This window comes from Camelina sativa, chromosome 19 (genome assembly GCF_000633955.1).
Source record: "Camelina sativa cultivar DH55 chromosome 19, Cs, whole genome shotgun sequence".
NCBI lineage: Eukaryota > Viridiplantae > Streptophyta > Magnoliopsida > Brassicales > Brassicaceae > Camelina > Camelina sativa.
This window is the reverse complement of record NC_025703.1, coordinates 22016851-22031338: the sequence shown is the minus strand read 5'-3', so window position 1 is coordinate 22031338 and position 14488 is coordinate 22016851. Positions and strand designations below refer to the sequence as shown.

General features: G+C 37.2%; 3 protein-coding genes across 3 annotated transcripts; 2 read left to right on the top strand and 1 right to left on the bottom strand.

The window, feature by feature from the left end:
* LOC104766917 (plastid division protein PDV2-like) lies at window positions 6647-8314 on the top strand. Its single transcript, XM_010490888.2, has 3 exons — window positions 6647-6696; window positions 6937-7316; window positions 7545-8314. The coding sequence occupies exons 2-3, from the start codon at window positions 7023-7025 to the stop codon at window positions 8184-8186; spliced, it is 936 nt and encodes a 311-aa protein (XP_010489190.1). The 5' UTR covers window positions 6647-6696; window positions 6937-7022; the 3' UTR covers window positions 8187-8314.
* LOC104766916 (non-symbiotic hemoglobin 1) lies at window positions 8646-9664 on the top strand. The gene is made up of 4 exons (XM_010490887.2): window positions 8646-8854; window positions 8948-9062; window positions 9167-9283; window positions 9380-9664. Exons 1-4 carry the CDS (start codon window positions 8742-8744, stop codon window positions 9515-9517), a joined length of 483 nt encoding a protein of 160 aa, XP_010489189.1. The 5' UTR covers window positions 8646-8741; the 3' UTR covers window positions 9518-9664.
* LOC104766915 lies at window positions 10943-12611 on the bottom strand. The gene is made up of 2 exons (XM_010490886.2): window positions 12096-12611; window positions 10943-11453 (listed from the first exon to the last, which is right to left on the bottom strand). Exons 1-2 carry the CDS (start codon window positions 12542-12544, stop codon window positions 11171-11173), a joined length of 732 nt encoding a protein of 243 aa, XP_010489188.1. The 5' UTR covers window positions 12545-12611; the 3' UTR covers window positions 10943-11170.

Sequence of the window (14488 nt, the reverse complement as noted above, 5' to 3'; positions counted from 1 at the left end):
TGATGCTTCCAACTGCACTCTGATAAGGAACCATCTTCATGAACTCTCTTTGTTTAGTTGTCTCATGATCAGTCGCCGCCTTTAACTTGAAATGAGCTCCCATCCTCAGATAGCTTTCCTAAAATAGCTTGAGATGTCCATTTTCTCTATCTCGGGAAACCTCCATGCCAAGGATTTTCTAAGCATCTTCCAAATCCTTCATCTCAAACTTTGTGTTTAAAAGTGTCTTTAAAGTCTGAACTTTGCCTTTGTCAATAGACGCTATTAAGATATCGTCTACATATAGCAGTAAGTAGACGTAGGTACCTATGTTTAACCTTTTGAAGTATACACACTGATCATAAGCACTCCTGCTATAGCCAATCTTCACCATGAAATCATCAAACCGGTTATTCCACTGCCTAGGGGATTGCTTCAAACCATATAAGGATTTTCTCATAAGACAAACCTTATCTGGATTCTCTGGATCCACATAACCTTCGGGCTGCTCCATTATTATCTCTTCTTCTAGGTAAACCATGAAGGAAAGTCGTCTTGATGTCCATCTGCTGAAGCTCCATGTTAAAATGAGCTGATGCCGATAACAAGTATCTGATTGATACATTTTTCACCACTGGGGCAAAGATCTCCTGATAGTCGATGCCTTCCTTCTGTGAGTACCCTTTAGCAACCAATCTCGCTTTAAACTTGGGTAACTCCACCCCCGAGATGCCTCCTTTCCTTTTGGAAATCCATTTTACACCCTATAGGCTTCGCTCCCTCTGGTCTGTCCACCAAATCCCAAGTGTGATTCTTCTATTGAGAATCCATCTCCTCATCTGCCGCAACTAGATACTTGTCACTATCCTAACCACTCATCGTTTCTTGAAAAGTTGATGGCTCAGAGAAGCCACCATCTTCTGACATAGAATAAACCAACCCGACAATGTCATCCTCACACTCATAGTCACCAAATCTGATCATCAGAACGATCTGTCTCCTCAATCTGTCACGAGCCAACTAATAACTCCTCAACTGTAGATGTTGGTTCCTGTTGAGAGCTGCCAACCGGTTGATCTTCCTGATCTTGGATTGTAATGACCTCCAGTCCTGTAGCTGCTCCACCTTGAGAAGTATCCTCTCGCACCACGTCTGTTTCTGTAAAATCAAAACTAAAAGTATTATCAGTCAAATAAGGGTCAGAGGTACTACCTGTGGATGCGTTTGCTTTGATGTCCTTGTAAACCACATCTTCTCTGAAGACAACATTTCTACTGATCACAAATTTTTTATCCTCAAGCAACCACACTCTGAAACCCTTTACACCTCGGAATAACCTGTGAAGATCCCTTTCTTAGCCCTTGGTTCCAGCTTGCCGTCACTGGAGTGAACATACGCTAAACACCCGAATCTCCTTAAACCAGCAAGGGATGTATGCTAGAAGATCACAGCTCTTTTGGCACTCTGAACTCAATAACTGACGATGGTGGTCTATTAATGAGATAAACTGCTGTTGACGCTGCCTCAGCCCAAAACCTTTGACTCAAACCGTTTTCACTCAGCATGCTTATGACCTTATTCATAATTGTTCGATTCAATCTTTCTGATACTCCGTTTTGTTGTGGTGTATAGGTGCATGTCTTGTGCCTTACGATGCCCTCACTTTTTCAGAAAGAATCAAACTGCTGATTACAATACTCTAAGCTTCTTGACTGTCCTCTCTGTCTGAACCTTAACCATCTTTCTCCAATCAACGAAGCTCTTGAATGCTTCATCCTTAGTTCTCATGAAATAGATCAAGACCTTCCTTGAGTAGTCATCTGTAAATGAGATAAAGTATTGACACCTCCCAAGACTCATGGGAACATTCGGTGAACCCCATAAGTCTGAATGAATATAATCCAGACTTTCTTTCGTAACATGCTGTGCAGGACCGAAGCTTACTTTATGAATCTTCCCGATGACACAGTCCTCAAAAAATTCTACACTGGTTACATTGTTGTCTCATAAACAATCCCTCTTAGCTAGAACCTCTAGACCTTTCTAACCAATGTGACCCAACCTGTTGTGCCATAACTTTGACATATCAGCAATTTGCTTGTCCACTACTGTGGCCCTCTCCTCAGCAACATGAGACTCCAGTAAATGTGTTATACAATGACTGCCTTTTGTCAAATCGAGATCCACATCTTCAAACTTAATTCCTTCCCTTCAGTATCTTCGAGTCTCCTCAAGTAACTCTTATCTTGGTGGAAGAGCGCTAAGCAGCGATACAACTTGAACCTCATCAGGGACTTCAATTCCCAGATGAACTAGATCGACAATTAGCTTCAAGAACTCATCAATGTTCTCCTTTAACGACTTAGTTTTTGCATCATGTAGTTATATTCCTTGAGTTGAAGACACACCCTATTAGGCAAAGTCTTTACCAAAAACAATCTCTCCAACAACGCCCAAGCTTCCGCTGTTGTAGTACAATAATCTATCTTCCTAAGAACCTTAACGTCAACATTCAAGAAAATTGTATCCATCGCCTTCTCACTCCTAGCAATCCTTGCTTTCTCCTCTTCTATATGCTTCTTCTTCTTTGTTGGATCTGCCTCATCCGCTTTCGATAGAGGTGGAATAGGATCTTGTTCCACTAATGCATCTTTCAAACCAAGAATCCTTAGATGCGCGTACATCCTAGTCTTCCAAAGTGAGAAATCTCCCGATCCATCAAACTGAGTAACCTTCAAATCCGAGTTCGTCATCTTCGTTCCAAAACCAGATCTGATAACCAAAACCTCTATGCTTTGATACCACTTTGTTTGAACTAAACCTTCGATATTGAGTAAATACCTAACGAATGATTACGAAAGAAGAAAAACAACAAAGCGAAACGACACAAGCGAGTTTAACGAGTTCGGATTCCGATGTGGCATCCTACGTCTCGCTGGAGTTATACTATGGAATCCACTAGCTTCTTCTGAGCTCAAATCGAGCTACAACAATGGCGATTACAATCTTTTTCTCTCTTTGTATCTCTCTCAACAAAACTTGTAACAATACAAAAGAAAGAATGCGATCAATGAAGCGGAAGAGTCTCGAAGATCTTTTATCTTCTAACAACCACTCCCACGTGTGGTTACACACGCTTGACTTAAACCACCAATGGACCTCGAAGCTTCGTGGATCACCTTGGCCCATCAAACACTCCTGAATGGACCCAAGCTGATGCAAACCCAGCTCATATTAAAACCCTCTGATCGTCTTAGAGTGTTTCCTACACTCGAGTAAGCTCCACACTTACTCAGCCTGATCATGACTATCATCCTTCAGTATTACTGTTGGTTATGTTTTTTTGTAAAGTGTTAAAAGAACACGATTTCAAATGTTTGCATAGGACAGTCGCAAATGTCGGGCTGGCACTGACCACATGCTCTTCTAAGAAACGTTCCACAATAGATGGAAGTTACACAAATAGCCAAACCACTTTACCCTCCCCAGTTCAAATAAAGCGTGTTACACGGAAATGTACAGCTCTTAACTGAAGCCCTCTGTTTGATTTTTTTTCTTACACTGACCTTACCCTCCCCAAGTTCTGAGAAAAAAAGGTCAAGCTGCACATTTGACTTTCAAGTTCGATCAGGGAACAACACTTTATTGGTAAATCATAAAGTTTAAGCTTAACTTAATATTTTAATGAATATGATAAATATTTAACACATAAAAAAATCAAAATTATCTAATTATTTTTTTAAACAATATTTAAAATATTTATAGGAGACGAAGAGTTTAATTTAATGAGTCATATGATAGATTGAGTTATGAGTTTAATACGGAAAAGAGGTTAAATATAAAATGTTAATATTATATAATGAGATTGTTTAAAAACTAATAATATATATCAAAATATTACTTTAACATATAAATATATATATATAAAATCCGTATAAATAAAGTGCAATCGTGCTGTAACATAGGTATTAATCTAGTCATGTTTTAGAAACGGTGTCACCTGATCTTATATTTATAAATCATGCTTACTAGATTATAAAATTGGTGTTATTCAATTAGGATTTCAAATACTTCACTAAAATTTAGTGTTATTAAGAACAAAGTAACTATTCAAAATTTTTTATCAAGTAATTAGAAATGAACTTTCGTGGAGTTTCATGAGTAAATTATTAGAATCAAAATTCAAGGTATACTTAAGATATTTTGGATTCCACACAAATACTTAAAATAATTTCAAATACTTTATAGATTGTAAAACCTTGAAAATCCATATTAAATCCATGATTAAAGAACAACTTCTAAGACTGAAATTCAAAAATAATATATTCCAGTTACATTCTAACAAGAGCATGAAGATCTCCTTATATGCAATCTCTCAAAACTCTCCTCAAGTAAAATCATGCAAATCATGTATGCTTAACTTATTGAGATTCAAGCGAGTGAGATGGCAACGCTTATGAAACAAATTTTGTACATTTCTCTACCAAATATATGAAATAATAATATCATGCATTTACGAACCGAAGGTTAAAAATGTTTGATCTAAGGTCAAATTGGAAAGTTTTTTTAAAAACATTGAGAATCTATTTTGTATATATACAACTTTTGTTTTGTTAGTATCTTTAGTTTATCTCTATTTAACACCCTTGTCATCCCTAGCAACAATCTCATCACCATCTATCTCAACACTTCTTTTTATTCTTTGAATAGAAAAATGTCGTCTAATTTTTGTTTTTATTATGTTCCCTATTCATTAGTGTAGAGACAACTTTTATTTTGTCATTCTATCATATACATATATTAGTTTATGGAAGTTGGAGTACGTTTTCTTTATAAACTTTGAATTTCATTCTCCAACCTAATGATGCTGAAAAGTTCTCGAAAAACTCATTAAGAGTTCAGAGCTTAAAAATTACTGAAAACAATGTGGCCTAAAATACAAATCTTACTATTTGTTTGTTGACGTCTATTAATTCTTCATAAAATATATTTTTAGTATTTTTTCATGTATATCCATTTATCCTAACTTAGATTTATGTTGATTTGATCATGTAGAAAGTTTTGGCTCAAAGGCTTTGAAGAAGTTTGTAACTCACTTGAGAGGTTCACATATTTCATAATGATTTTTTTTTGTTCGTTCTTTTATTTGTTATTGAGATTATTTTTTATGTTGACAAAAGCATCTGAAGTGAAAAAAAGGAGTGGACTTGAGGGTTATATTTTGATTTGAGCTCGAAGATGAAAACATACTTGTTTGTTTATTTACTATATATGTCTCCTTCAAAAGAAGAAAAAAAGAGTGAGATCTATTTGGTTCATGTGTACCTTTAATTTTGTTTCATTAGTCAACTTTTGATGAGAAAAACTTCACTTTGAAAGTTTAAAATCCTTTGATTTGTGATTAAAAGTGATAACTTTTTTTGGTTGCATATGTAACTTTTGTGTCAACTCTTATCATTTAATAGATTAATAAATGTTGGTTGGAAAGTTGTACATCTAAAATGGCCCTTTTCCCTCGATCCGTTATACCACATCCACATGAAGCATAGGACTATTGTTTCAAACATTTGGTTTCTGCTTTAAAAATCTTATTAGAGACATCAAATCACCATGATAAAGTAACTAATTTACCATTAAATCACTAGTGCTAGATTCTAGAACGTTCTCAATTACAAAATTACGAGTCTATTTTTTTATTTTTTTAAATATATACGAGTTTTCACTAGTGCTTTTTCTTGGATAAAGTGGTATATCTGGAAAGCACAAAATGCTCGTGTTTTCGAGAATCAGGTAGAACAATCCGATAAAGTTGTCCGGGTGGTGGTAGGTAAAGCGCAGACTTGGCAACAAGCACATGGGTAGGCAGAGTAGTTTCCCCCCTCCCCTAGAGCTCTGCCTTCGCGGTTTCGGGGATGTAATGCTCCCCTTCCGCCGATTTTTTCAGGACATCGGTGTTTTGTGGATGGTTCTTGGAAAGCAACATATGTTTTTGCAGGTGTAGGATGGATTTGCACTTCTTCACAAGGGTCATCACCGATTCACGGCGCAACCAATTACCGGCGTAGTCTGTCTCCGTTACATACAAAAGTTGAAGCTTTCATTTGGGCGATGTGATGCATGATTAGACATGACTTCCGGGAGGTGGTCTTCTTAACAGACTGCTCAGACTTGGTGAAGATGGTGTCTTCGTCTCATGATTGGTCAGCCTTCACAACATATCTAGACGATATCAAGATTGACAGGGAGAAGTTTTCTTCTTTTTCTTTGGTTCAGGTTTCTAGGAATGCTAATGTAAGAGTGGATTCTTTGGCACGCCGAACGCGTTCTTCTCCGCACCCTATTTTGTTTGTAAACAATTTACTCACAAATTGGCTCATGAGAACTGATTTTATGACAAAAAAAAAAGAAAATAAAAAATATATATACGAGTTTAATAACAGACAAGACTAGTACATTTAAAACGTTACATAGAAGAATCTTGAATTATTTTTTTTATGTAGAATGATATATTTTGTCATCTTTGTTTAAATCCAAAATTGGCCCTCTTCCAAAAAAATTCTATTGTTATTTTCTATTTCCCAAAATATTTATTAAAAAAAAAACAGAAATAGTTGAAATATTTGTGGCCGTTGATTTAAAAACCGGGAAAGAAGCAGAAACAAATCTGAAAAATCTGAGTTAAGCCAACCACAATCACTCGAAGACTCACTCCCAAAAGTTTACTTGTCTCTTTCTCCACCACTACCTTACGAAAACCCTAACCCTAATCTCTGAATCCTCAATTTTTCCCCTCAATCGCTCAGATGGAAGACGAAGAAGGGATCGGATTGATTTTAGCCAGAGCCACCGAGCTTCGACTCAAGATCAGCGATTGTATCGATAGCTCCAGCACCGCCGTCAGCGAAAACGGCGGCGACGGCGGCGGAAACGAGGATCTTTCTCCCGGAGAAGGAAGANAGTTTACTTGTCTCTTCTCCACCACTACCTTACAAAAACCCTAACCCTAATCTCTGACTCCTCAATTTTTCCCCTCAATCGCTCAGATGGAAGACGAAGAAGGTATCGGGTTGATTCTAGCCAGAGCCACCGAGCTTCGACTCAAGATCAGCGATTGTATCGATAGCTCCAGCACCGCCGTCAGCGAAAACGGCGGCGACGGCGGCGGAAACGAGGATCTTTCTCCCGGAGAAGGAAAAAAAGATGATATTTTTAGAAATCAAGACAAGGATTTTGACTCAATCAGCTCTGATGAGGTAGTAGAGGAAGCAGAAGCTGAGCGGCTTCTGCGTATACGTGATGCTCTTGAATCTCTCGAGTCTCAGCTTGCTTCTTTACAGGTTTGAGAAAGAAAAAAAACCCTAAATTTCCTCTGCTTCTATGGTTTGGTAATCAAGTTTCTAGCTTTTAGTGTATTATTGAGCATTTAAAAGTGTTAGTTCTGCTTTTGATTGAAATTGAACCTGAGTTGCTTCAAGTCCTGTTGTTGGATTTCACTGTCTTTGTCCTAAGTTATTGTGGAAATGGTTTGTGATGAATGGTATTGGTTTTGTTTTTTTATTAATCAGAATTTGAGGCAAAGACAACAGTATGAAAAGCAAGTAGCTCTCTCTGAGATTGATTACAGTAGGAAAATGTTGCTTGAGAAGCTTAAGGAGTACAAAGGGAAAGACTTTGAAGTACTACGCGAGACTACGACTTTTGCTGGAGAAAGAGTTGATTATGAGAATGATCTCTTACTTCCTCCTTATCCTGTTCATCCTCCTGTATCCATCGGTTTAGATAATAATGGTTACCTTTCTCACTTACCTTCCAAGAAGAAGTCTGATGCTAACGGGTTTGGCTCAGGACATGTGAGAAACGAGGCAGAGGTGAAAAGTCCCGAGGGAGGATCTGGAGGAGGCTCGGATCATGGTGTTATTCGCTTCCTAGGCTCTGTTGCAAAGATCATGCTTCCAATCATTGGTGTTATATCCATATTGTCTGCATCTGGTTATGGTCCAGAGATGAGGAGAAGAGGCGCGTCCTTGAACCTTCTTGGACTTCTCCCGCAGCGAGCAGTCAGAGGGAAGAAAACACCTAACCAGTGCCCCCCGGGAAAAGTTCTTGTGATAGAAGACGGGGAAGCACGGTGCCTTGTTAAGGAAAGAGTCGAAATACCCTTTGACTCTGTTGTTTCAAAACGCGATGTAACTTACGGATACGGTTGAGTTTGCAAAAACACCCTTCTCTGTAACCCTTCATTGCCTGGATTCAGTGTGTAAAGTTTCAACCTTTTTTTATCACATAGATGTGAAAGTCACATGGTGCTACATAACATTTCACAAGTTTTGTTCTTGCTTCTGCATCTCGAGCAAATAATCTAGGATATAGAGAGATCCATGTGCAGTAGGGCTTTTGTTCTACCATCAATGGATTCAATGTATTTTTACACAACTCGCACCACTTGTGTGGTATATAAATCAGTATAATAATGATATAAAGAGATATGGATACTTTTCAATTGTGTTTTGACTAATTTGGTCAAGCCTACCATTAAAAAACCAGGTTCCATTACAATACACACAGCACATGGTTTCATTTTTTTAACCACACAACTTTATCTTAAACTTGGTTACCAAGTACTGTCTCTTCGATAGCACAAAAGGGTCTTTATCAAAACCTATATATAGAGGACACTTCTCCTAACTGGAGTAATATCATAGTTTCTTTTACAAAACAGAGAATTGTACCATATCCAAAATCATTTAGTTTCTGAAATTGTTATGGAGAGTGAAGGAAAGATTGTGTTCACAGAAGAGCAAGAGGCTCTTGTGGTGAAGTCATGGAGTGTCATGAAGAAAAATTCAGCTGAATTGGGTCTCAAACTCTTCCTCAAGTAAGCACTAATGATCCCATTGATCTCTCTCTCTCTCTATATCTGTATATGTAACTATAATCTGAGATATGAAATCAATTTCGGAAATGTTAGGATCTTTGAGATTGCACCAACAACAAAGAAGATGTTCTCGTTCTTGAGAGACTCACCAATTCCTGCTGAGCAAAACCCGAAACTCAAGCCCCACGCTATGTCTGTTTTTGTCATGGTAAGTTAACTAATCAATGATACGAAAACACATGATTTTGCTTATATTTCCAAATCAAAGATTCTTGGTTTAACTAAATGAATGGTGTTTTGGGGGTATATCAGTGTTGTGAATCAGCAGTACAACTGAGGAAAACAGGGAAAGTTACAGTGAGGGAGACTACTTTGAAGAGACTTGGAGCTAACCATTCTAAATACGGCGTCGTTGACGAACACTTTGAGGTTACTCAATTGTCATATCTGAAAATATTTTGATTATTACACAAATATTTTGATTCGATTTATTTTTGTTAAACCAAAAATGATATATATTTACAGGTGACAAAGTATGCATTGCTGGAGACGATAAAGGAGGCGGTGCCTGAGATGTGGTCACCGGAGATGAAGGTCGCTTGGGGTCAGGCTTATGATCACCTTGTTGCTGCCATCAAAGCTGAAATGAAGCCTTCCAACTAAAAATCATATATTATTATATAGTTGTAATAAAAATTTTAATATGAATTGTTGTCATAACTGTGTGGTTAGGTTTGAGGTTTAATAATAATGTATAATGTCTACTTTGTTTTTGATAAATTTGTACATAACTTAAGATACTTTTTAAAATATTTTTTTTTATATACTTGTGAAATTAAATTATTTATAGTTTTGTACAGGGTCAATAATATTAATGAGACGGGATTGGATCCTAATTAAACACCATTAATATCTATGAAAACTTTGAATCTCAATAAATCGAGCACGATTTGGATCCTTATAATTGCACATCCCAATAAATCGAGCTAAAATGACGAAGATAGCGACTTATGAGGCACATGAACAGTTTGGGATGGATTGGTCATAAGAAAGGAAAAAGACTAAGGGAAGCATGAGTAGAAGGAGGCCAGATGGAGAAAGCTTTGAACTACTTCAACATACCTGTTAGGGTAGATCCTCACCCCAACAAGAGATCCGGTCCAGGGAAAGCCCAAAATAAACCTCCTAAAAAGGAGGGGCATTTTAGTCTTTTTGAAGGACGAACTGACACGATTCCCTATAAGTACAGACGTACGGTCTTTGAGAAAGGGACCGCAAAAAAGGAGGAAGAATACGGACAACAATTACGAAGCTGTCACCCGCCCATAGCTAGAATCAACGAGTTCGGAGCTCGTCTATTATACTCGTTTTTATCTTCAACTCGTCTAAGTTGTATTGTAACCCGTCTTTTGTGTCCTGGCACCGGTTAATAGAAGAAATCTTCGACTATCATTTTACCAAACTGAAACATTCTAATTGTGACAGATCTGGACATCAACAATATCGGTACTAATTTTTATTATTTGTATATGTTTAAACTGTTTAGTTTTCAAGCATATCTAAGAATTTTACAATTTTTTCGTGATTAATAGAGACATAAACATTAGTGAAAAATAGTTGATTCCCAATTTATGAAATCATCAACAGGAAGGAGAGTCTTACGCACCGGCATTATCGTGTTGCTAAAGTGTAGATATATCAATGAAATTATGGAGGTAACTTCTTCAGGCCATCCTTATAGTCAATTTCCCTGCTGAGTTATGGAAGCAAGTTTAATTATAACGTTCTTTTGATCAATATATTCTCATCGGCCATCGCTTGGGTATAGTTCTTTAGATATTGCCATTATACACATGGATCTCAAACCAGGTTTTAACAAGTCAAACTCATCAGAAAATTAGTATTCTTCGACTTGATAATTGGTATTTTTTTGTCTACTTTGGTTTCATCAACCGAATGAAAATTAGAGGGTTAATTAAGTTTTGTTTGTAATCTTAACCCACATTATACAATATATAGTGTGCATATTAAAATTCTAATCATCTTTTTTTTTCTTGAAATGTTAAATTGCCAAAAATAACATCACAATTCATAAATAGCAAAGAAAATTTTGAATGTTCAAATCACATATCAAAATAGACTTCACTAAACTTTCTTACACAAATAGTTTTCTTTTGACATTAGACTTTTTTTTTTTGGTTTATGAACAAGCAAACTTAATAGGATATCAAACTCTCTAATGTAACAACTTTCACATTCTCCTAATTAAGACTTTATATAACACGATAGTTAAACACACAAACTGAAATACCCTAATCATCCTCGAGAAATAAGGGAGCCTACAACCCCTGCGATTAGGGTCGTTGGATCGCCGAGCACCGCGGAAATAACGAACTGCACGGCCATTCCGGCGATCTCGCAGCATTTCTGAACTTTACCTTTGCGACTGCTACGGTGGTGATGCTCAAGTGTGTTCTTTAAAACCAGACTCTTATGTTCAATGCCTTTACCATTTTGTCCTTTGTACAGCTCTCGCCAGTTCTCCACCAACATCTCTCTCACACACGCCACATGGAGATTATACTTTTTGCAAGACGACCTGTATTTTTGTGACAAAAATATACAATAGTTTTAAATCTATTTATCTACTTCAGTCAATGTTTAGACTTTGAAGTTTATTAATAACTAAAATTAATTAATGTGATAAATAATAGGTTCTAACTTAGAGTACACGCTATGCAACAACATATGTCTACCAATTACCAAGCCACAATTAGCTCATTTCTTTACAAAAGCATAAAGAGTGAGTTTGTGTTTGAATGCCATTGCTTTAATTTTCCCCTTTGCTCTAACATATACTCGGAATAAAGACGAAATTAATGTTCAAGAATCAATACATCAACGTAATCCAAAATTTTCTCTTATTGCTTTAAAATATTCTTTAGAGATGTTGATTTGGAATATATGCTAATGTTGACTAAAAACACCAACGAAAACCAAAAAAAAAAAAGACAACTTAAGAAATGCTAATTTGATTCGTATAATGAACTAATATTAAAATAAAACATGCTAATAATAGAAAGTCGAAACAAAATAAAAAAATAAAAAAATTCTTACATGCTAATCTTTGGTTAAAGTTTTCAATTTTACTATTTACCAAAGTAACCAAACATGATATTGCAGCGATTGGTATGATCGATCATAATAATATAAGAACAAGAATAGAATCGAGAAGAGAGACCTGTAACTCCAGCTACGGCCTTTTCTTCCACATCGATGACAAGACGAACTAACTTTGCGGTAAAGAAAGAGTTTGGTCTCTCCATCGTCCAAAACCATAGGAAGCATAGCACAACACGGGTGAAGATCAAATCCACAAGCCTTACAATGGTAAACGAATCCCGATACATCCTTCTCGCACGCATTGCAGTACCGTCTCTCGTTCCCCGGCGGCTGCGCCAAAAACTGAAACGTACATTTTTTGTAGAACGGATGCGTTATGGAAGCCGAAGGTAACGCGCAGTGCGCATGGAGATCAAAGTCGCAGCTTCCATGATCATCACGGGAGCAGCGATAGCGAGAGCCGATACCGACTTCATTGCATCCATCACACTTGAAGGGTTTCTCGGTGTAGTCGAATTTGAGGTTGTGTTGAGGGTGGCTGAAATGTGATATTTCTGCGTATTTCATTTTTTTTTTTAATTGATACGTTTTGTTTCTGTTTAGAATTGTTTTTTTTTCTCTAACAAGAGTTTGGTAGGAATCATAATTTATAGAGAGGATTATGGAGAATTTAGCTTTAATCAAGTGACTTGGAGCATCCAAAAAGATAGATGGTAGTTTATCAAGTGGAATCTTTAAGTTGCTGCAAATGTAAGAAAGTCCATAAGGAGAGAATAAAAGAATGTAGAATATGAATTTGGCATAAAACTTTTTCCCTATAATTGATCAAACTATTGCAGAATAAATGTTTGATTATTTTTCCCCATAGGACTTTTCATTTTCTCGTGATTACCGTATGGCTTTGTAATGTCAATACACGTATAACATGTAATACCAATGCATACTGGTATTTTCACCATGCGTTTATTTTGGATTTTATTGGTGTTTCATTTACTTCTTTTTTTGAATAAAATGTAAAATTTATTCAAAAAAAATACTTTTTACATAAGCTTTTGGTGTTAAGCTTTAACAAAGAGTACTATAGTTGTTTAAATCAAAAAGGAAAAGAAATCTCTGTGTCGTCAGAAGCTTTATCTCGATCCCAACCATAATGCCATACAATCCGCATAACAACCATTTCCCTGGTCATAGATGGAGAGTAGTCGGTTTTGTACATGCCTGTCAAAAGTCCTAGTGGAGAGAGTTGCTAGCATTGGAGGTTCCCCATGTCGGCGTCTATTTCATTATGTCCAGAGGGAATGTACAATGGCTTGGAAATCGTATCTCAGCAAAAAGAGCTTATCCCTCCCTAGAGTTGCATCTGTCAAGAGAGCTACATTATTCACCCAATCAGTTGAGAACCTGTTACGAAGAAGCTTTGACATAAGACCTGTCCAAATCTCTTTTGAGTAGGGGCAGCTGAAGAAAATCTGATCGCGACCCATTTGCGACCAATTATCATGCCAATAAGATAATGTGCTGCCATTCTGTACCTCATATTTCACATAACCAATAGCGACTTCGCGAAGCTTAAGCAACTTTTGCCACATCCAAGAACAGGTAGAGGAGTTAGCTTGAATCGACCAAAAGGAGCCCTTGCGCAGCAGGTAAATTCGAATCCATTGAGACCATAGGGAATTTGATGAAATTATTCTCCAGATGAGCTTTAGACAGCTGACTATATTCGCTTATTTCAGCGGTCTCATTCCCAGTCCCCCTTTTTCTCTAAGAAGACAAACATCATTCAGAGACACTTTTGCTTTCTTGGATCTCAAAGTAGGACCTGGCCATAATTAAGAAAGCAGAACAGAGGCTATCAATCTCATTTAAACAAGCTCGCGGTAGGCGAAATGTGGACATCCAAAAGTTTGTGAGACTATGGATTACAGAGCTAATGAGTTGCAGGCGGCCTGCAAAAGAAAGATGACGAGCTGTCCAACTACCAATGCGTTCCCTGATCCTCTTAACGAGTGGAGAATAATCATTTGTGGTCATCCATTTTGAAGAGGTAGCCCAAGATACCAGACTGGTAATAAACCAGCCACAAATGGGAAGGAATTCATTATTGTTGCCTGATCCGATTCTTTGATGCCAGCCAAATACAAGGTAGATTTTTTTTTAGGCTAATTTTCAGATCAGAGTACGCTGCAAACTGGTCGAAGATTTTGAGAATTCCCTCAATGGAGATTTTAGTGCCATCCGTGAACACTAATAGGTCATCAGCGAAGCACAAATGCGTGACATACAGGTTCTGACATCGGGGAGGATATCCGACAATGCGTTTCTGAGCCGCTTTATCCAACATTGCAGATAAGACTTGCATGCAAATAACAAATAGATAAGGCGAAAGGGAGAAGCCTTGCCTGAGCCCTCTCTCACTGCGAAACAGACTGGATAACTCACCATTGACCTGCACAGAGAAGGACACCGTGGTAATACAAAGCTTTATCCAGTGAATAAATTTGGGGGGGG